The sequence below is a fragment of the Amblyraja radiata genome, chromosome 24, assembly GCF_010909765.2.
Source record: "Amblyraja radiata isolate CabotCenter1 chromosome 24, sAmbRad1.1.pri, whole genome shotgun sequence".
NCBI classification, from domain to species: Eukaryota; Metazoa; Chordata; class Chondrichthyes; order Rajiformes; family Rajidae; genus Amblyraja; species Amblyraja radiata.
Genome location: NC_045979.1, coordinates 30,320,623 through 30,344,625, shown reverse-complemented (window position 1 = coordinate 30,344,625; position 24,003 = coordinate 30,320,623). Strand labels below are relative to the sequence as shown.

The following is a 24,003-nucleotide window of genomic DNA, read 5'->3' as shown; positions in this document are numbered from 1 at the left end:
GGCGGAGACGGTGCTCCGGTGGCTGAGGCGGCGGCGACCTGAATCCGGGGCTCGGCCGCGGGCCAGTGGAGGACATCGTCGGGAGCTCGCGGGTCACAGGTTGATGCCTGTTTTCCGGAGCTCCCGTGGCAACAGCTGCGTCCGCTGGACTGGAGGGCGGCAGCTTCGACCACCCCAGGGCCGCGGAGCTTGAACTGACTTACCATCGCCCGGTGGGGTATCACCTCAGCGCAGAGGGAGAAGAGGAGGGAAGAGACAGCAACTCTAAGACTTTTGCCTCCATCACAGTGAGGAAGTGCTTGGTGAACTCACTGTGGTGGATGTTAATTTGTGTTTATTGTGTGTTGTTTATTATTACATGTATGGCTGCAGGCAACGACATTTCGTTCAGACCGAAAGGTCTGAATGACAAATAAAGGATTCAATTCAATTCAATTCAATTCAATCTTACCGCTTTTAGCCCTGGGAAGAACCTGGCTTGCTGTGACATGAAGTGACAGGCAAATCTGAGCTGTGTGGGTTGGCCTTGGTTCCGTGTTTCTCCCTGGGGTCGGAGGAATAAGTACCCCTGGAAATTGCCTGGAAATCCCTGGAAATTCTCTGAGCTTGTCCTGTGTCTTCAGTAATTTGGGAAATATTATTGGGTCTCCATGGGCTTTGACCAAGATCCAGTGGCCCCATGTCAGGGTTCACCTATGCGCTCCCACTCTTAAAGGAAGTCATGGTAACGCAGCGGTTGGTTTGCTGCCTCATAGCTTCCGAGACCTGGGTTCAATCCTGACTACGGGTGCTGTCTTTGTGGAGTTTGCACGTTCTCCCCCCTGTGCGTGTGAGTTTCCTCCAGGTGCTCCGGTTTCCTCCCACGCTCCAAAGACGTACAGGTTTGTAGATTAATTCTCTTTGGTAAACTTTGTAAATTGTCCCTAGTGCGTAGGATGGTGGTTGTGCACGGGGACCGCTGGTTGGCACGGGCTCGGTGGGCCGAAGGGCCTGTTTCCGCGCCGTATCTCTAAACTCTTGCATACCTGACCTTCTAATCCCAGGCCTGGAGGGCTAGAGTCTCTAATTGGACCTGAGGAAAGGTTGGGCTGAGGAATGGTTGATGGAATTTAATCTAGAGAAACGTGAGGTGTTGCAATTTTGGACGTCTAGTATGGATAGGACCTACACCGTGAATGGTAGGGCACTGAGGAGTGTTGTGGAGCCGTGGAAACTAGGAGTGCAGGTACTTAGTTCCTTGAAAGCAGCGTCACAAGTAGGCTTTCGATACATTGTCTTCATCAGTCAGAATATTGAGTATGGAAGTTGGGAGGTCATGGAGGAAGGACATTATTGCCATATCTGAGGAAGGACATTATTGCCATTGAGGGAGTACAGAGAAGGTTCACCAGACTGATTCCTGGGATGTCAGGACTTTCATATAAAGAGAGACTGGATAGACTTGTACTCGCTAGAATTTAGAAGATTGAGGGGGGATCTTATAGAAACTTACAAAATTCTTAAGGGGCTGGACAGGCTAGATGCAGGAAGATTGTTCCCGATGTTGGGGAAGTCCAGAACAAGGGGTCACAGTTTAAGGATAAGGGGGAAATCCTTTAGGACCGAGATGAGAAAAACATTTTTCACACAGAGTAGTGGTGAATCTCTGGAATTCTCTGCCACAGAAGGTAGTTGAGGTCAGTTCATTGGCTATATTTAAGAGGGAGTTAGATGTGGCCCTTGTGGCTAAAGGGATCAGGGGGTATGGAGAGAAGGCAGGGATGGGATACTGAGTTGGATGATCAGCCATGATCATATTGAATGGCGGTGCAGGCTCAAAGGGTCGAATGGCCTACTCCTGCACCTATTTTCTATGTATCTATGTTTCTATGGTGCAGTTATATATAAGACGTTAGTGAGGCTATATTTAGAGTATTGTGCTCAGTTTTGGGCACCATCTTATAGGAAATATGGAAAGGGTGCAGAGAAGATTTACGAGGATGTCGCCAGGACTCGAGGGCCTGAGATATAGGGAGAGGTTACATCCACAACTCTTTGCAATTTTCACCCCTTTTCCAGAGCTGTTCCCTTTCATTTTATGTGGAAACATGACTAGAATTTTGTCAGCCACCAGATGGCAGTGTTTCCTCTCATCAGTCAGTTCCATGCTGGATTGACATCAACACCTTTGCAAGGGTTTTAAACTGGACAGGCAAGCAAGCCTTCTAGTAAAATTGGGAGAGATGTTGGGTGTGGATACTGATGAAAGTGAATTAGTTGGGGTGCAAGCATATAATTATAAAAGGGAAGTGTAAAAAGCATAGATTGATACAGCATGGAAACAGGCCCTTCGGCCCACCTGGCCCATGCTGACCACCTTGTCCCAGCTACTCTAGTCCCACCTGCCTGCGTTTGGCCCATATATCCCTCTAAACTTGTCCTATCCATGTACCTGTCTAACTGTTTCTAAAAAGTTGGGATAGTCCCAGCCTCAACAACCTCATCTGGCAGCTTGTTCCATAAGACCAACACCTTATGTGTGAAAAAGTTACCCCTCAGGTTCCTTTTAAATCTTTCCATCTTCACCTTAAACCTAGGTCGTCTGGTTCATACAGTCATAGAGTGATACAGTGTGGAAACAGGCCCTTCGGCCCAACTTACCCACACCAGCCAACATGATTTCCCAGTTACACCAGTCACACCTGCCCACGGTAGGCTCATATCCCTATAAACCTGGCCTATCCATGTACCTGTCTAACTGTTTCTTAAATGTTGGGATAGTCCCAGCCTCAACTACCTCCTCTGGCAGCTCGTTCCGTACACCCACCACCCTTTGTGTGAAAAAGCTACCCTTCAGATTCCTTTTGAATCATTCCCCCTTCACCTTGAACCTATGTCTTCTGGTTCTTGATTCTCGTACTCTAGGTAAGAGACTGGAGTATCATACAATATTAGACCTAGCAGACTGAAGGAGACTATGATGGTTGAAAGAAACACTTGTATGTTAACACACAAAGTGAGCTCTGGTTTACGAATAGCCAAATGGGATTGTAACGCAGTTGTAAGAACTGAAACATGGTTCAAATGTTATTCCGGTAGAATTTGGTTCAGATAGATATCGCTGTGAAGACTCAACGCAGATTCCCACACAGCCGTGCATAATTTGTGGGTGGCACAGTGGCGCAGCGGTAGAGTTGCTGCCTTACAGCGCCAGAGACCCGGTTTCGATCCTGACTACGGGTGCTGTGTGTCAGCATGGAGTTTGTACGTTCTCCCCTTGACCGCGTGGGTTTCCTCCCGGTGCTCCAGTTTCCTCCCACATCCCAAAGACGTGCGGGTTTGTGTGTTAATTGGCCTCTGCACATCGTCCCTAGGGTGTAGAGAGTAGGCGCAAAATTGGGATTACATAGATCTATTGTGAATGGGTGATCAAAGGTCGGCGTGGGCTCGGTGGGCCGAAGGGCCTGTTTCCATGTTGTATCTCTAAACTAAACTATACCTACACTGTTTAAGAAAGAACTGCAGATGCTGGAAAAATCGAAGGTGGACAAAAAATGCTGGAGAAACTCAGCGGGTGAGGCAGCATCTATGGAGAGAAGGAAACGTCGCCTATTCCTTCTCTCCACAGATGCTGCCTCACCCGCTGAGTTTCTCCAGCATTTTTTGTCTGCCTATACCTCCACTGTAGTTGGTCCAGGTACGGAAAATGTCTGGATTTATTTTACCTGCCCTTCACGTCACAGACGAGTATATCTGACTCCAATCTCCCGAGAAGTCACTTAACAAAACTGGAGTTTGGTCATTTGGCCATTTAGTTTATCTATTGTCACATAATAATAATAATAATAATAATGGATGGGATTTATATAGCGCCTTTCTAATACTCAAGGCGCTTTACATCGCATTATTCATTCACTCCTCAGTCACACTCGGTGGTGGTAAGCTACTTCTGTAGCCACAGCTGCCCTGGGGCAGACTGACGGAAACGTGGCTGCCAATCTGCGCCTACGGCCCCTCCGACCACCACCAATCACTCACACACATTCACACACAGGCAAAGGTGGGTGAAGTGTCTTGCCCAAGGACACAACGACAGTATGCACTCCAAGCGGGATTCGAACTGGCTACCTTCCGGTCGCCAGTCGAACACTTAGCCCATTGTGCCATCTGTCGTCCCAAATGTTCACATGCTCCGAGGTACAGTGAAAAGCTATCTAGTTTCATGCTATCCAGTCAGCGAATAGATTATACTTGATTACAATGAAGCTATCCACAGCGTACTGATACAGGATAAAGGGTGTAACGTTTAGTGCAAGATAAAGTCCACTTAAGGATAGTCTGAGGATCTCCAATGGGGTAGACTGGAGGTCAGGACCGCTCTCTAGTTGGTGATAAGATGGTTCAGTTGCCTGGTAACAGCTGGGAAGAAACTGCCCCAGAATCTGGAGGTGTGCGTTTACAACTCTCGCCTAATGGGGGGGGGGGGGGGGGAGTGGGGGGAAGAGGAAGTGAGACTCGTCCTTGATTCTGCTGGTGGCCTTGCCGAGGCAGCGTGAGGTGTAGATGGAGTCAATGGAAGGGACTGAAGAAGGGCTCCGACCCAAAGCGTCACCTGTTCCTTCCATCCAGAGATGTTGGCCTGACCCGCTGAGTTACTCCAGCACTTTGTGCCCATCAATGGAAGGGAGGTTGTACATGAATCCGATAGGAATGCAGAGTGAAGAGGAGAAGCCCTGTCCCAAGGATATTGACCGCTTGTCCTGTTTCTCTGCTCACACCGGTCCTGACACTGGGGGAGTCCAGGCCCAACTCAAGTCTGCTTGGCAGGAATGGCCAATATTCACAATCCTCCTTTACGCCTTGACCCCACTAATTGCGCTGCCCCCAACTTTGTTAATGGATTGTAACGATTAAACATTCCCTTTGACGTTACATGATTACCTAAACACTAAAAGGGTTGATTTTGGGAGAGCACGTAACCAGGGTCACTTGACACCTCGCTTGCAATAAGTGGACAATCATTAACCGGCATTGCTCAACAAGCTAGTGTTTGTACATTGACTTTAACATAGTAAAATGATGATGAAGATGATACTCTAGGTACAGTGATAATCTTTGCTTTTGCTCCCAAAGTACACAGTAGAGTCGCCACAAGGGCACGGACAAAAGGTACTCAACCTTTATTCACCCCCACCCGCTGGGTCCCCCTTTGTTGCCTGTGCCTCCCCCCCCCCATGCTGGGTCCCCCCTTTGTTCCCAGGCCCCCCCCCCCTTGTTCTCGATGGCCCTCTACACCGGGTACCCCTCTATTCTTCGGGTTCCTCTCCGTCCCCCTTTTTTCTCAGCAACACGGCCTGTTCACTTCGGCCCGACCCCGAGCCTCCGACTCCGACCCCGGCCCAACCTCATCCCCAGGCTCTGGCCCCCACCTCGTCCTCTGGGGGCTCAGTTTCCCCAGGGCATTTTTCCCAGAGCATTTCACGAGGAAGTCATTGGACAAGGTTTGACACTGCGAGAGTAAGACATTGCGGAGACAGGTGTGGGAAAGCTTGGACAGAGATGTTGACGGGGAGGGAAGAGAGTGAAGCAGAGGGTTAAAGCCCTGTCCCACTGTATGAGTTCATTCCAAGAGTTCTCCCGAGTTTGCCCTGATTCGAACTCGGAGATTTACGGTAATGGCCGCTCGTAGGTACTCGGGGCTCTCGTGGACATTTTTCAACATGTTGAAAAATCTTCACGAGTCTTCCCGAGCTTACCTGCCGTTAGCGAGTCTTCCCGAGTACCTGCCGTTAGCGTTACGAGCCGCTAAGAGACGTCCCCGAGCTCCGATGTTCCCGCTACGTACATTCTACGTGCTTACCACGAGTTTGATTTTTTTTTAAACTCGAGAGAGCTCTTGAATGAACTCGTACAGTGGGACAGGGCTATTAAGCTTGTGGTGGCAGCACGGTGGCGCAGCGGTAGAGCTGCTGCCTTACAGCGCCAGAGACCCGTGTTTCATCCTGACCTCGGGTGCTGTCTGTATGGGGTTTGTCTTCTCTTCCTGAGACCTCGTGGGTTTCCTCCAGGTGCTCCGGTTTCCTCCCACATCCAAAAGATGTGCGGGCTTGTAGATTCTGTAAATTGTCCGTCGTGTGTCGGGTGGAACTAGTGTAAAGGTGATCGTTGTTTGACGTGGACTCGGTGGGCTGAACCTCTGTACGTCATTGGCGTGTGGGAGGAAACCGGAGCACCTGGAGAAAACCCATGAGGTCACGGGGAGAACGTAAAAACTCAGTGCAAACAAGCACCCGTAGTCAGGATTGAACCCGGGTCTCTGGCGCTGTAAGGCAGCAACTCTACCGCTGCACCACCGTGCCGCCCATTGTGTTGGTCGCTGGTAGAAGTTAGAAACATAGAAACATAGAAATTAGGTGCAGGAGTAGGCCATTCGGCCCTTCGAGCCTGCACCGCCATTCAATATGATCATGGCTGATCATCCAACTCAGTATCCCGTACCTGCCTTCTCTCCATACCCTCTGATCCCCTTAGCCACAAGGGCCACATCTAACTCCCTCTTAAATATAGCCAATGAACTGGCCTCGACTACCCTCTGTAGCAGAGAGTTCCAGAGATTCACCACTCTCTGTGTGAAAAAAGTTCTTCTCATCTCGGTTTTAAAGGATTTCCCCCTTATCCTTAAGCTGTGACCCCTTGTCCTGGACTTCCCCAACATCGGGAGCAATCTTCCTGCATCTAGCCTGTCCAACCCCTTAAGAATTATATAAGTTTCTATAAGATCCCCTCTCAATCTCCTAAATTCTAGAGAGTATAAGCCAAGTCTATCCAGTCTTTCTTCATAAGACAGTCCTGACATCCCAGGAATCAGTCTGGTGAACCTTCTCTGCACTCCCTCTAGGGCAATAATGTCCTTCCTCAGATTTGGTTAGTTGCTTTGAAGATACAGAGTGGAAAATGGCCCTTAGACGCACCTATGAATGGCATGATGAGTGTGGGAGTGAGCCATCATTAAAGTACAGAGGTTTATCCCAATTGACTGCTCCATTTTTCTTCACAGTTTCTCTGCTCAAGAATCTGAAGCACGCAAACATCGTCACCCTGCATGACATCATCCACACGGAGCGATCTCTCACCCTAGTGTTTGAGTTCCTGGTAAGCACCGAACTGTGGCAACTCCATCAGAGGAGATCCTCCATTCTGAGGTGCATAAAATCACGAGAGGAATAGGTTGGGGGAGATGCACAGAGTCTCTTGCCCAGATTAGGGGAATCGGCAACCAGAGGACACACCGTGAAGGGGAAAAGATTTCATAAGAATCTGAGGGGTAACTTTTTCACACAAAGGGTGGTGGGTGTATGGAACTAGCTGCCAGAGGTGGTAGTTGAGGCTGGGACTATCCCAACATTTAAGAAGCAGTTAAAAAGGTACATGGTTAGGACAGGTTTGGAGGGATATGGGCCAAACGCAGGCAGGTGGGACTAGTGTAGATGGGGCATGTTGGCCGGTGTGGGCAAGTTGGGCCGAGGGGCCTGTTTCCACACTGTATCACTCTATGACATTATCTTAAAATATGTTTAATTCAGGCAAGAATCAGGAGGGCCAAGAGTGTTTTATCACCATACGTACTGGGACAGAACAATGAAACTCTTGCTGGCAGCAGCAGCATAACTGGTTTGTAAAGACAGGACCCACAGATAATATAATAAATCAGTGCCAAAAAATAGACTTTAAATAAAATACATTTTTATGAAACATTTGGACAGGTACATGGACAGGACATGTTTGGAGGGAAATGGGCCAAACGCGGGCAGGTGGGACTAGTGTAGGTGGGACATATGGCCGGCATGGGCAAGTTGGGCCGAAGGGCCTGTTTCCACGCTGTATGACTCTGTGACTCTAACTGATTATTATGTTATTGTTTATTATTAATGTTTTATGTGTCATTCCTTACTGCCACTGTATGTCATGTTGTCACTTGCGGGCGGAGCACCAAGGCAAATTCCTTGTATGTGAATACTTGGCCATTAAATTTATTCATTCTTTCATTCATTCATTCATTATTTGTCGTCTTGTGAGATCTCACTGTGAGAAGGTTGGCGGCCGTAAGTAAACTTCTTATAAACGTGCAAAATGTTCTCCTCTTACTTTTGAAGGTGAACTCAAGAGAGCGGTAGTTACAAAATGGCCGACCACTAACTTGCTGACACTGTGTCCATTTTGATTTGCAGGACAGTGACCTAAAGCAGTACATGGACAACTGTGGGAACATTATGAGCATGTACAATGTCAAGGTGAGACAACTTCGCGGTTGAATTTTCCTTGAGGCATTTAAGGAGTGGGATTAGTAACAGGGTGGCACAGAGGTGCAGAGGTAGAGTTACTACCTCCAATACTCCCTTTCGCTTGAAGGCACTGGGCCAGTCCTCGCTGGAGTTTAGAAGGATGAGGTGGGGGGGACCTCATTGAAACTTACCCGACAGTGATAAGCTTGGAAGGAGTGGATTTGGAGAGGATGTTTCCATTTGTGGGAGAGTCTAGGAATAGAGGTCATAACCTTAGAATTAAAGGACGTTCCTTTAGGAATGAGAGGAGGAAGAATTTTTTTAGTCAGTGGATGGTGAATGTGTGGAAGTCAATGCCACAGAAGGCTGTGGAGGCCAAGTCAGTGGATCATTTTTGGGTAGGGATAGATAGATTCCTGATTAGTACGGGTGTCAGGGGTTATGGGGAGAAGGCAGGAGAATAGGATTAGGATAGAGCAGCCATGATTGAACGGCAGAGGAGACTTGATGGGCCGAATGGCCTAATTCTGCTCCTGTCACTTATGACCTTATGGCCAGTTGAGCTCAGTTTTGTCTTCATTCACTCCATATATAATCCCTTCTCTGGGAAGCGATCACTCATTTAGTTTTGTTTTGTTTGGCGATACAACGTGGAAACAGGTCCTTCGACCCACCGTGCCTGCTCATGTAATGTACACAAGCAACATGTAGAGCCCACAGGTCTAGCATCTCGCCCACCACTCATAACCTACGGGGGTTTTCTCCGAGATCTTCAGTTTCCTCCCACACTCCATAGACGTTCAGGTTTGTAGGTTCAAATGTTTCAATGGTCTCCTATATGTCACATGTACCAATTAAGGTACAGTGAAACTCGACAGGTTCATTGGCTTGGTACAAATGTATAAACATAAAATTGTCCCTAGTGCGTGTAGTGTTAATGTGCGGGGATCGCTGGTTGACGCGGACTCGGTCGACCAAAGGGCTGCATCTCTAAACTAAACACAACTAAACTAAAAACTAAACCAGTCGGGGTCACGTAAGGGATTGCAACACATCTTGGCTGCGGTCCACCACGGTCGGTAATCCACCCTCTAGCCCTACTGGTTAGACTTTGGTTCGGCTGATTGTGAAAGAGGTTCGGTTAGCCCAACAATTCAGGATTTTCTTCACAAAAAGCTCCTTCCTCACATTTCTTTCTCCTCGTGATTTTTTTACAAAAGTATTTGATCATTAAAATTCTTTCTCAATGCTGTATGACACAACGAGTCTTAAGGACCCTGTCCTACTTACGCGACTCTTTCGGCGACTTCCGGCACCCGTCATAGGTCGTTGCTGGTCGCCAAAAATGTTCAACATGTTGAAAATCCAGCGGCCACCAGAAAGACGCTACGACTCTTTGGGTGACGAGGAGACTCACGACCATACAGGCGACACCCTGGCGACATGTGGCGGGGTGAAGCCTGTATGGTCATGAGTAGTCGCCCAAAGAGTCGTACCTTGTTCTGGTCGCCGCTGGATTGTCAACACGTTGAAAATGTTTGGTCACCTGTAACGACCCATGACGGGTGCCGGCAGTCGCCGAAAAAGTCGCGTATGTGGGACCTTAAGGATGTCTTTAATTAGGTCATTCTCTTCAGATGCAAGTAATATATACAAAGAGGGAAAAGCAAGGAGAAGGTGAGGATTCTGTTTGTAGAAACAAGGAACGGCACATATAGGTTTATTAAAAAGGACACAAAGTGCTGGAGGAACTCAGCGGGTCAGGCAATATACCTGGAGAACATGGATGAGTGACGTTTTGGGTCGGGACACTTCAGATGTAGTTTCTGTTTTTCTGTGATGTAATAAGAATGGAAAATGGATCCAAAACAAGAGCTCGTGAATCCAAATCAAAGATTTATATCAAAGCTTATTCATTCGCAGGATGTTTAGAATGTGCACCAGAATAGTTGAGGCAAAATGGTACTGAATTGCATAAGATCAGAGGGTGAAGTTGGGTAAGTGCAAGGGTTTGCTGATGGGTAAGATCTAGAAGGTTTGGTGATGGCACATGTGGAGAAAAAAGAATGATGTGGACTAAATAAGACACACAGTGCTGGAGTAACTCAGCAGGTCAGGCAGCATCTCTGGGGAACATGGATAGGTGACGTTTCGGGGCGAAACCCTTCGTCAGATGATGTGGACCAGTTGGGCCAAATGGATATTTGAAATCAGTATTGAAAGAAAATCTTGCGTCCTTTATCTAAAGTACAATTTGTTTTTGCTCACAGATATTTATGTTCCAATTGCTGAGAGGATTATCCTATTGCCACAAGAGGAAGGTTCTACACCGAGACCTGAAGCCACAGAACTTGCTCATTAATGAACGAGGAGAATTGAAATTAGCTGATTTTGGCAAGTGTCCCGTTTATCACCTTCCTTTCAAAACATATTTCATCCGCGCCGTCTGAAGAAGGGTCTCGACCCGAAACGTCAACCATTCCTTCTCTCCAGAGATGCTGCCTGCCTGAGTTAGTCCGGCATTTTGTGTCTATCTTTAGTTTAAACCAGCATCTTCAGTTCCTTCCTACATATTTCAACCAAGTTCAGACTGCATTGCTTAGCTTCATGCGCTGGTCACTTCAGTGATGAGGACACGTTGACCCTTTTGTCCATGTGTTGGCATTGTTTCTAAGTTCATTACTGATAGGAGCAGAATTGGGCCATTCAGCCCATCGAGTCCACTCTGCCATTCAATCATGCCTGATCTACCTTTCCTTATCAAGCCCATTCTCCTGCCTTACCCTTGACACCCGTACCAATCAAGCTGCACTAATTGTGTAGCTTATAGTGACCGACTTGGAGAATCGAATGGTTTTGTTATGTCATTTTGACAGATAGACATCTTGCCTGGTAGACAAAGGCTGCAGGGGAGGATTTTGAGAACGACCCTTTGGTTAGTATGAATAGGCTAGTATTGTCCATCATGGCTACAGACCTTCCCCACTATCGATGGGATCTACAAGAGTCGCTACCTCAAATAGGCAGCCGGCATCATCAGAGACCCACACACACCACCCTGGCCACACTCTCATTTCACTCCAGCCATCGAGAAGAAAGTAGAGGAGTCTGAAAACTGTACCGTCCGGGTTCCAGCGCCGGAGACCCGGATTCGATCCTGACTACAGACGCTGTCTGTACGGAGTTAGCACGTTCTCCCTGTGACCTGGGTGGGTTTTCTCCGGGATCTCCGATTTCCTCCCACACTCCAAAGAAGTACAGGTTTCTAGGTTCATTGGCTTGGTAAAATTGTAAACTGTCCATAGTGTGTCTAGGATTGTGTTAGCTTACGAGGTGATCGGTGGTCGGCACAGACTCGATGGGCTGAAGGGCCTGTTTCAGCGCTGCATCTCTCAACTAAACTAAACTAAACTAAACTAAAGTTGAGAGACAGTGGCCACCAATTGCTTGTTTGGGTGCTGGGTTACACTGGGATAAGTGGCTATTCAGTTTAGTTTAATGTCACATGTACCGAGGTACAGTGAAAAGCTGTCACTTTTCAAGTTAGCGGAAAGATGATACATGATTACAATCGAGCCATTTACTGTGTATAGATACATGATAAGGGAATAACATTTAGTGCAAGGTAAAGCCAGCAAAGTCCGATCAAGGATAGTCCAAGGGTCACCAATGAGTAGTTCAGGACTGCTTTCAGGTTATGGTAGGATGATTCAGTTGCCTGATAACAGCTGGGAAGAAACAGTCTCTAAATGTGGAGGTGTGTGTTTTCACACTTCTACACGTTTTGCCTCATAATAAGTAGGTAATTGTAAGTCCAGGGACTCTGTTCATATGTATGAATTATCTCTTTCTCAGGTCTGGCAAGAGCAAAATCGGTCCCAACTAAAACCTACTCAAATGAGGTGGTGACCCTGTGGTATCGGCCTCCAGATGTTCTGATGGGCTCAACAGAATATTCCACCCAGATCGACGTATGGTGAGAGGAGCTGGTAGAAATAGTATTCAAATTCAATTGACTACTTTATTGTCACGGGGAAGTTACTTGCTTGCGTGCCTAACCTATGCAAACAGTCGCCACTTAAAGGGCGCTTACAAAGCTACAAATCCCTCCCCCCCCATAATCCACATCAGGTCCCCCTTTGTTCTACCCCTCCCCCCCTCACGGCGCCCCCCCCCCCCCCCCCCCCCCATGCGGGGTCTTCCATTGTTCTTCCCCCCTCCCTCACTTGGGTCATCTCTTCATTATTTTTGTTGATGGCAATTCCTGTGTAGGATGGGATAACGTTAAAATCTGTGAAATTCAATCAGAGTCATAAAGTTACGGCTCCAGATTCAGGGACAATTTTTTGATTTTAATAATAATTCTAGACTTAAGCCTATAGACTTTTGCCATACCGTGTGGAAACAGGTCCTTCGGCCCATCGAGTCCACGCCAACCAACGATCACCCCGTACATGAACACTAACCTACACACCAGGGACAATTTACAATTTTTTACCAAAGCCAATTGACCTACAAACCTGTGCATTCAGCAAACAATGATCTATTCTACATTTCCCTTGAGCTTCATCCCCTTTGATGTCACGTTTTCACACCTCACCCTTCCATATCTCTGCGTCTCCCTCTCCCCTGACTCTCATTCTGAAGAAGGGTCTCGATCAGAAACATCACCCATTCCTTCTCTCCAGAGATGCTGCCTGTCCCGCTGAGTGAAGGGCCTGTCGCTCCAGGAGACGAGTGCATGCGTTTAGCGCGACCAAACGTGGTCGCTTGAGGCGTACGGCTTCGTGGGGCTGGTCACAATTCGAACCGCAGAGGTGTATGGAGTTGTGCGGGGCTGGTCCCGACATCATACTCACCAATCAGCTGGGCAGGAGGCGGGCTGACTGAATTTGGACGTCGCACGGCGTCGAGCGGTGACGTCATCACGCAACGGCACGCTGGGTGGTGACATCATCGGGCAACGCCACGCACTAGGCGTACGATGTCAAGATGCTGTGTACGCCCTCAATGCGCTTGCAGGCCGACAGTCCGTTGGCACGCGGGATTTTCGAACAATGCAAGATTTTTGGAGCCCCGCGCGATGTCGGGACCAGCCCCACACAACTCCACATGGTTCGAAGTGGGACCGGCTCCGCGAGGCCGTACGCCTCAAGCGACCACGTTTGGTCGCGCTAGACGCATGCAATCGCATGCTGGTGGGACAGGTCCATTACTCTAGCATTTTTGTGTCTATGGTGCTATATCATGCTGTGCTGGTGATGTAGGTAGTTCATGAACAGAGATGCAACGTTGGCAGTGTGTAACAAAATAAAGGGTCAATTTCATGTTTAGTCCAAAGTACACATCTCAGAATTGAACTGCTGGAACTCGACCAGAGATGGTAATCATCAGAGTAAGCCAGTCATCAAGATAATACGAATAAATGTTATTGCTTAGCAAAATGAAGCACTCTTTCATGATGCTGACCTTTCTCCAAGAGGTCACTTTTATGGAAGGAACTGTCAAAGAAGTATTGACATGTTGCAACAACACTTTTGGTACATGGCAGCCCAGTGCCAGAGATCCCAGTTCAATCCTGACCACGGGTGCTGTCTGTACAAAGTTTATTTTACTTTACTTTAGACTTTAAAGATACAGCGCAGAAACAGGCCCTTCGGCCTAACGAATCTGCGCCGACCAGTCATCACCCCATACACTAGCACTATCCTACACACTTGGGACAATTTTACAATTTTTACCGATGCCAATTATCCTGCAAACCTGTATGTCTTTGGAGTGTGGGAGGAAACCGGTGATCGGGGAGAAAACCCACGCAAGTCACGGGGAGAACGTACAAACTCCGTACAGACAGCACCCGCAGTCAGGAACGAAATCGGGTTGCTGGTGCTGTAAGGCAGCAACTCTACCGCTGCGCCACCGTACTTTCGAGATACAGCATGGAAACAGGCTCCTGTAACCTATGATATAGAGAATGGCAAAATCATTCCATTGAGTGAAGAACTTGTTGTCTGGCATGCCTGGTCATTAGTTTAGTTCAGTTTAGTTTATTGTCACGTGGACCGAGGTACAGTGAAAAGCTTTTGTTGCGTGTCAACCAGTCAGCGGAAAGACTATACATGATTACAATTGAGCCATACACCATGTGCAGATACAGGATGTAGGGAGTAATGTTTAGTGCAAGATAAAGTCCAGTAAAGCCCGATTAAAGATAGTCCGAGGGTCATCAATGAGATAGATGGTAGCTCAGGATCGCTCCCTAGCTGGTGGTAGGATGGTTCAGTTGCCCCATAATAGTTGGGAAGAAACTGTCCCTGGATCTGGAGGTGTGCGTTTTCACTCTTGCCTGATGGGAGAGGGGAGAAGAGGGAGTGGCCGGGGTGCGACTCATCCTTGATTATGCTGCCGGCCTTGCCGAGGCAGCGTGAGGTGTAAATGGAGCCAATGGAAGGGAGGTTGGTTTGTGTGATGGTCTGGGCTGCGTCCACAATTCTCTGCAATTGCATGAGCTCTTGGATGGAGCTGTTCCCAAACCGTGCTGGGATGCATCCCGATAAAATGCTTTCTATGGCGCATCTGTCGGGGTATGGTCTAACACTGTACCATGCTATGATCATGTGCATGATATATATCCAGTGAACTCCTGCCCACAAACATCACAAGCATTTCCTGCCTATTTTTATAAGACTAACACAATCTTTTTTATTTTCATATAACTCTGGCACTTTATAATTTCCATATCTCTCAATGCAGCCCATGCTGTTTTGTGTAAAAATTATGAATTGCACCTATTATGAACTGCGTCATAAATGCGGCACAGTGGTGCAGCGGTAGAATAATGTCCCTGTCCCACTTAGGAAACCTGAACGGAAACCTCTGGAGACTTCGCGCCCCACCCAAGGTTTCCGTGCGGTTCCTGGAGGTTCCCGGAGGTTTTTGTCAGTCTCCCTACCTGCTTCCACTACCTGCAACCTCCGGCAACCACCTGCAACCTCCGGGAACCGCACGGAAACCTTGGGTGGGGCACAAAGTCTCCAGAGGTTTCCTAAGTGGGATTGCAGTGCCAGAGACCCAGGTTCGATCCTGACTAAGGGTGCTGTCTGTACAGGGTTTGTACATTCTCCCCGTGACCTGCGTAGATTTTCTCCAGGATTTCCTGTTTCCTCCCACACTCCAAAGACGTACAGGTTTATAGGTTAATCGGCTTGGTGTAATTGTAAATTGTCCCTGGTGTGTGTAGGACAGTGTTAGTGTGCGGGGATCACTGGTCTGTTTAAGAAAGAACTGCAGATGCTGGAAAAATCGAAGGTAGACAAAAATGCTGGAGGACCTCAGCGGGTGAGGCAGCATCTATGGAGAGAAGAAATAGGTGATGTTTAGTGTCAAGACCCTTCTTCAGACTTCTTCAGGATCAATGGTCGGTGCTTCTTTGGCCGAAGGCGCCGTTTCCGTGCTGAATCTCCAAACCAAACTAAGATCTTGATATTTCCCAGATACCAATCTTTTATTTCAATGGTCAGAAATATTTGAAACATTTTCACTGAAGGAAGGTTATTAAGCGGGAGGCATGGATTTGAGACCCAGGAGATAAATATTTCTTGTGTGATGTGTGTTGTGTTGATCTAAGATGACTGACTGAAAGGGCAGTGGAAACGGATTTGGTGATAACGTTCAAAAGGGAATGAGATAGCCACTTGAAAAGGGAACAATCGCTGGAGGCTTGGAGAAAGAACGTGAGGATGGGATTAATTGAATAACTCTTTCAAAGAGTTGGCAGAGGAACTTCCCTCTTGCATAGTCCACCATCTAAACAAATCTTGTCTTCTTCTGAAACTGTTCTGCTCTCATGACGTTCAAGGGCGCTCTTTCAGAAAGGAGGTGAGGAGGGAACTTCTTTAATCAGAGGGTAGTTAATCTGTGGAACTCATTGCCACAGAGGGCTGTGGAGGCCAAGTCAGTGGATATTTTTAAGGCAGAGATAGGCAAATTATTGATTAGAACGGGTGTCAAGGGTTGTGAGGTGAATTCAGGAAAATGGGATTAAGAGGCAGAGATCAGCCATGATTGAATGGCGAAGTGGACTCGATGGGCCGAATGGCCTAATTCTACTCCGATAACGTGAACTTGTGATCATGCTCCAAGTATTAAAATCGTAATTGGAAGAATAGATAGGGTGAGTGCACGGATTTTCCTTTTACTGAGGGGCGGCACGATGGCGCAGCGGTGACGTTGCTGCTTTACAGCGCTTACAGCGGGGTGGAAGATTGCAACCTTCACGTGGTCCGCCTTGTTTCGACGAATGCACAATCAAATAAGATCAAATAGAACAAGTTGTCCTACAACTTTAGGCTGTGCACGCCACACGCAAGAAGAAGAAGAAGCGCTTACAGCTTACTAGAGATCCAGGTTTGTACGGAGTTTGTACGTTCTCCCCGTGACCTGCGTGGGTTTCCTCCGGGATCTTCGGTTTCCTCCCACACTCCAAAAATGTACAGGTTCGTAGGTTTATTGGATTGGTATGAATGTAACGTCCCCAGGATTGTGTGAATGTGCGGGGATTGCTGGTCGGTGCAGACTCGGTGGGCCGAGAGGCCTGTTTGCACGCTGTATCTCTAAACTGAACAAAAGCTAGGTATCCGGGGGACATAGGATTAAGGTGCTGAGTTACTCCGGCACTTTGTGTGTTAATGAAGTACCAGAGATGCTGCAATTTAAGGGGGGGGGGGGGGGGGGGGGGGAGTCCTGTCTTTCAAATGAGATATTAAATGGAGCTCTCTAACGTTTGACGTAAAATGATACCATGACCCTATGTACAGACCAAGCGAGGAGTTATTTGTGGTAGAACACAGGAACTGCAGATGCTGGTTTACAAAAAAAAAGACATAAAGTGCTGGAGTAACTCAGTGGGTCAGGCAGCATCTCTGGAGAACATGGATGAGTGACGATTCAGGTCGGGACCCTTCTTGGCCTATTTGTGGTGTGGTGTTTATCTCTCAACCGACCATCTCGAAGATAGAAGATCTGAAAGTTATTTCATGTCTGGAACACAGTGGCAGGTTGATGTTTCAACTCAGCCACTATGTTTCCTATATTACAGCAGTGGCCACTGTAGATCTGCCTCACATGGTGTAGAATGCTGTGGCATGACCTGAGTCTGTGCATAAATGCATGCCATTTAAAAAAAAAAACTATGTATAAGTCCACCACCCATTTTCTGGCACTACCTTTAATCCGGACAAAATTAGAGAGCGCTCTTGAAACCACCCCACCCCTCCTCGTAAGACCCCCGAAAATGTGGTGCCTAGACCGGGTGAGGCGTTCGAACTCGACCTCATTGGGACTTCCATGGTGGGTCGAATTTGCAGCCCTGGGCTCTGGAAGTCTGACCCGGCCAGAGACAGCAGATCCATTCCCATAGCCTAGTTCCGACGGCCGACTTTGTGGGGTAGTATCTCATTCTTCTGGAACCAAGGGTGCCGGAAAATCCGTGGTGGACCTGCATCTCTATTCTACATTGCAGTTGTACAGTAGCTGTGGCTGTGTGATAATTGCAATATCATTTGCTCTCCTCTGTGTTTGCAGGGGAATCGGGTGTATTCTATATGAGATGGCTGCTGGAAGGCCATTGTTCCCTGGTTCCACTGTGAAGGAAGAATTGCACTTAATCTTCAGGCTTTTAGGTGAGTGCAGCATTGATGTTCTGTGACTGAGGCGGCAAGAATACTCCAAGCCCATCCCACCCAATTCTCAGTTCCTGCAGTGATTGTGTTACAGTTCAATCGTCGATGTTAACGCGTCTTGACAAAGAGTTAGCTCATTTAGACTCCAGACTTTTGAGATACATCGCGGATGCTGGCCCTTCGGGAGTGTGATTGGCAGTCACCGAGGTACAGTGTTGAGTAATGTAACAGCCGCAGGGAAGAAGCTGTCCCTGGACCTGCTGATCTGGCAACGGAGAGACCTGTAGCGCCTCCCGGATGGTAGGAGGGTAAACAGTCTATGGTTGGGGTGAGAGCAGTCCTTGACGATGCTGAGCGCCCTTCGCAGACATTGCTTGCTTTGGACAGACTCAATGGAGGGGAGTAAGGAACTGGTGATGTGTTGGGCACCCTCTGCAGTGCTTTTGTGTCGGAGACAGAGCAGTTGCCATACCATACTGTGATACAGTTGGTAAGGATGCTCTCGATGGTGCAGCGGTAGAATGCTACATTCTACCTGGACCTGTGATTTATCTACTTTTAGGCCATCTTGCCTTTCTGCTACCTTTCCCACATTGGGCCATCCAGTATCCCAGTTATATATTGCTTTGCTGAGACACCAACAAAACAATCTCCCTGGTAACGATGGATGTTAGATGGTCTTGCCTTCTTTCTCAAGAAATTGCAGAGAATTGTGGACGCAGCCCAGACCATCACATATAGCAGCCTCCCTTCCATTGACTCCACTTGCACCTGAGCCTGCCTCGGCAAGGCCACCAGCATATTCATGGACTAGTTTCACCCTGGCCGCTCCCTCTTCTTCCCCTCTCCCATCCGTTTCCGGCTCTGATTTGTTCTGCCGCCAGTTCCCTCCCCTCAACTTACAGTCCGAAGAAGGGTTCCGACCCGACACATCACGCATCCTATATTTCTCCACAGACGTTGCCTGACCCGCTGAGTTACTCCAGTAACTCTGTGTCTATCCTCACTTTGCAATCTGGACCCAGGGGCAGAAGGGCTCATTGGCCTTCCTATTGTCTTTCCGCTGACTGGATAGCACGCAACAAAAACTTCTCGCTGTACCTCGGTACACGTGACAATAAACTAAACTAAATTTGGGGAACCACTGTCTACTTTTCTCAAAGCCTTCCAACTAACACACCTATTCATCAGATAGTAGGCCCCCTTCGGTCATGACTGACCATGGGTGAAGCATCCTAGTTTGCAGGTGATGTGTGGTCGGATGCAAGCCTGGGCGATGTTATATGGAGGACAGGCTGTTGTCCATGCAGCACGTCCCCCCTCTCCACGTCACTGATCGATCCAAAGGAACAGCAGGGCCGTTACAGTTTGGCACCAGCGCCGTCGCAGGAGCTGCCAGAGCGAGGTTGTAGACAACGACGAACTGCCTTAGGGGCTCCGACTCCGGATTTTCTTGAGGTTTACTCCAGGAGCCTTTTCCTTGACTGGATATGGCCACAAGGCAGTGGAGGTTTTAAATCAGAGTTTTACCTCTCCTAGATGGACTGCCTTCCCAAGGCTGACGAGCCCCATCTGCCCGAGACTCGTGGGGGCGGGAGCGTCTACCTTCCCGTGCAGGTCTATAGCACCTGCCCACTGCCCTGATTCCTCAGATAAAGGCAGCATAAATAACACAGATCCGATCATCAATCTATGAGTAATACGTAGCGTGGTTAGTTTATATTTGCTTCTGCAATTAATTCTACAATGTGTTGTTTCAGGGACTCCAACAGAAGATACATGGTCAGGGATAACATCAAATGAAGAATTCAAAACTTACAACTTCCCTTACTACCGACCGCAACCAATGATAAATCATGTTCCCAGGTAAACCGGTCATTGATTCTTGCTTATTCAACCATATTGTAAGTTGTTTGAAGGATAATGTACTATTACTGTACACAGAGGGTATCGTCCATGGTTCTATCACCATTCCAGAGACATGCTCACAAGACCAAGGCTGATATTCCCACCCCTGTACTGTTATATAATCAGAGATGCCTATAAGGGGACACTAAGGGTGTCAGGGGTTATGGGGAGAAGGCAGAAGAATGGGTTTGAAAGGGAAAGATGGATCAGCCATGATTGAATGGTGGAGTCGACTTGATGGGACGAATGGCCTAATTCTGCTCCTACGATCTGTGCCACATTTAATCTGTGGAACTCATTGCCACAGAGGGCTGTGGAGGCCATGTCAGTGTATATATTTAAGGCAGAGATAGACAAATTCTTGATTAGAACGTGTGTCAAGTGTTGTGGGGAGAAGGCAGGAAAATGGGATTAGGTGGCAGAGATCAGCCATCTTTGAATGGCAGAGTAGACTCGATGGGCCGAATGGCCTAATTCTACTCCTCTAACGTGTACTTGTGATAACACATGAAAGCATGAAAGTAATAATGCCATATTTTGGACAACACATCAAAACAAGACCATTTGTAGTCTCTCGTGTGAACAAACTTCTTTGAGAGATTAGAATCCTGTTATATTAACACACTATAAGCACATTGACTGTAAATGGATTATCATGACACAAAAACAGGAAATTCATATGCTTGTTTTAATCAAATGCTCATTTGGAGATTTTAAGTTATTTCAAATCATTGTCTATGATAACATTTTAATCTCTAGGCTGGGTGAAAATCTAAATTCTCTGATTTTTTTTATAGGCTGGATGCTGAAGGACTAGATCTCTTTGCCAATCTTTTATTGGTAAGGAGTTAATTAATTGAAGATTTAATATGGATGCATTTTTATCAAATGTCTGTTAACAGTTTATGGTCATGGCAATATGATTTATAGAGTCTTAGAGTCGTACAGCGTGGATACTGGCCCTTTGGCCACATGTCCACACCGACCAACATGCCCCATCTACATTGGTCCCACCTGTTTGGCCCATACCCTTCTAAACCATTCCCATCCATATACCTGTCCAAATGTATTTTAAACACAGTCGTAAACTGCCCAAGTGAAATATGAGGTGCTGATCCTCCAATTTGTGTTTGGCCTCACTCTTACAGTGGAGGAGGTCCAGGACAGAGACCCATTCCTTCTCTCCAGAGATGCTGCTTGCCCCGCTGAGTTACTCCAGCATTTTGTGTCTATCTTCAGTTTAAACTGGCATCTGCAGTTCCTCCCTACACACAAGGTCCGAGTGGGATTGGGAAGGGGGCAGTCAAAGTGTCTGACAATTGGGAGATCGGGTAGGCCGAGGCGGTCTGAGCGGAGGTGTTCAGCGAAACGATCGCCGAGTCTGTGCTTGGCCTTGCCGATAAATAGGAGTCCACACCTAGAACAGCGGATGAACCTGGATGGGTGACAGAATCGCTCCTGTGAGGCAAGTAGAGAAGCCACCAGTTCATACTACAGCTGGGGAACGATGCACACTTCAGCTGGATCCCTGCACACCAGCCAGAAACACAGAACCGGTGAACTTATATAGTTTCAAAACATTGGCTTAGTCTAGGGGTTTTTATCTCCTGCTAATCGCGCACCGTTTCATCACAAGGCAGCAGTGAAACCAAAATGTTGTTACAACCAAGGCCTTATTTGAAACAGACGTACTCAATTGAAGGCTTGCATTTTTCCCTTTGATCTATGATGTTTTGAATTAAGTTGTGGTAAGTTAAAATAGAAAGCCTCCCAGCAAAGTGTGTCTGACATTTCAATTCAAATTTTTGTGTCAGTATGAAGCCAAGAAGCGGATTTCAGCCGAGGATGCTCTCCGGCATGTTTATTTCAAGAGCTTGGGAGAAAGGGTCCACCTTATACAAGATAGTGAGTGTCTTTTTATTGTGAGATTATCTTCCGCTCCGCGCCACATTTCCATGTTTTGCTTAAAACCTGTTGGTATCAGTGGGGTCTTCAGGGAAAGAAAAGTCCTCTTTGGATAATGCTCTCACCGAGTAGTGGAGTCATGCAGCACGGAAACAGTCCCTTCGGCCCAACTCGTCCCTGCCCACCAAGATGCCCCATCTAAGCTGGTCCCATCTGCCTGCATTTGGCCAATATCCCTCCAAACCTTTCCCATCCATACACCTATCCAACCGTATTTTAAATATTATAGTACCTGCCTCAACATATAAAATTATAAAAGGACTGGACAAGCTAGATGCAGGAAACATGTTCCCAATGTTGGGGGAGTCCAGGGGCCACAGTCTAAGAATAAAGGGGAGGCCATTTTGAAACTGAGAAAAAACTTTTTCACCCAGAGAGTTGTGAATTTGTGGAATTCTCTGCCACAGAAGGCAGTGGAGGCCAATTCACTGGTTGAATTTAAAAGAGAGTTAGATAGAGCTCACCAAATCAAGGGATATGGGGAGAAGGCAGGTTATTGATTGTGGATGATCAGCCATGATCACAATGAATGGTGGTGGTGCTGACTCAAATGGCCTCCTCCTGCACCTATTTTCTATATTTCTATGTTTCTAATTACCTCCCATTTGCCGACACTTGGCCCATATCCCTCCAAACATTTCTTATGCATGTACATGTCCAAGTATCTTTCAATATTATAGTACCTGCCTCAATTACCTCCTCTGGTAGCTCATTCCATATACCCACCAACCTCTGAAAGAAAAGGTTGCCCCTCAGGTTCCAATTAAATCTTTCCCCTCTCACCTTAATCCTGTGTCTTCTTGTTCTTGATCCCCCTCCCCTGGGGTTAAGGACTGTGTATTCACTCTATCAATTCCCCTCATGATATTATACACCTCTATAATATCACCCCTTAGCCGTCTGCACTCCTGTTCAAAGATCCTATAGCGAGCAAGATAGTCCATTCGACGAAAAAGACATAGTACGGTCATGGGCAGATTCATGGGTAATTTTCGGCCCCATTTCCATAACCGGCTTCCGTCTCCGCACCAAAGATCCCATAGGATACTAGTGCAGAGATGGAAGCCGGTTACGGAAACATCCTCGTAAAAATAAAAGTTATTTGGTAAAAATCTTCTCCTCATTTTCAGAATTTTTAGTTTATGTACACAAACTGTTCCCCCGCAACGTTGATTACAGTGCGAGTCGGGTCGGGTCCGGTTACAGAAATGGATGAAAAAAATGCCCACGTTCCGCTCCGTTGCGTACTACACGTCAGCCCATTGCATTTAGCAGGAGTGGTCTATCTTGCTCCGCTATAGGATCTTTGCTCCTGCTTGTCCAATCTCTCCCTATAACTCACTCCTGACAAAATCCTCGCAAATCTTCCCTGCACTTGTCAGGAGTCAGAAAGTTATATTGATTGTTAAAGACCTGGTGGAACTGTTCAAAGGATATCGATGTGTCTTGGCCAATGTTTAGGTTTATTGTTGTCACTGGTATCGAGGTTTAGTTTAGTTTGGAGATACAGCAGCAAAACAGGCCCTTCGGCCCACCGAGTCCACGCCGACCAACGATGACCTGTGCGCTTGTTCTATCCTACACACTAGGAACAATTTACAGCAGTCAATGAAACCTACAAAACTACAAGTCTTTTGAATGTGGGAGGAAACCGGAGTGTGCCCGGAGAAAAGCCACACGGTCACAGAGAGAACGTACTCATTCTATACAGACAGCACCCGTAGTCAGGATCAAACCCTGTTCTGTGGCACTGTAGGTGTTAACTCTACCGCTACGCCACCCAGTAGACATATCTTTCGGAATATCATTCCCCACGCCATTGATACTGACCACGTCAAGAAATATATCTATTTCATTACAAACTTACAAAATTCTTAAGGGGTTGGACAGGCTAGATGCAGGAAGATTGTTCCCGATGTTGGGGAAGTCCAGGACAAGGGGTCACAGTTTAAGGATAAGGGGGAAATCTTTTAGGACCGAGATGAGAAAAACATTTTTCACACAGAGAGTGGTGAATCTCTGGAATTCTCTGCCACAGAAGGTAGTTGAGGCCAGTTCATTGGCTATATTTAAGAGGGAGTTAGATGTGGCCCTTGTGGCTAAAGGGATCAGGGGGTATGGAGAGAAGGCAGGTACAGGATACTGAGTTGGATGATCAGCCATGATCATATTGAATGGCGGTGCAGGCT

General features: G+C 47.3%; 1 protein-coding gene across 1 annotated transcript in view; it reads left to right on the top strand.

The window, feature by feature from the left end:
- The window catches only part of cdk18 (cyclin dependent kinase 18), an 83,999-nt gene that overhangs the window by 55,503 nt on the left and 4,493 nt on the right, over positions 1-24,003 (top strand). The window contains exons 7-14 of the mRNA XM_033042812.1: positions 7,037-7,131; positions 8,208-8,270; positions 10,532-10,655; positions 12,117-12,237; positions 17,844-17,941; positions 19,702-19,807; positions 20,647-20,689; positions 21,664-21,754. Of these exons, the coding sequence (XP_032898703.1) occupies positions 7,037-7,131; positions 8,208-8,270; positions 10,532-10,655; positions 12,117-12,237; positions 17,844-17,941; positions 19,702-19,807; positions 20,647-20,689; positions 21,664-21,754 (741 nt within the window). The remainder of the gene's footprint in view (positions 1-7,036; positions 7,132-8,207; positions 8,271-10,531; positions 10,656-12,116; positions 12,238-17,843; positions 17,942-19,701; positions 19,808-20,646; positions 20,690-21,663; positions 21,755-24,003) is intronic.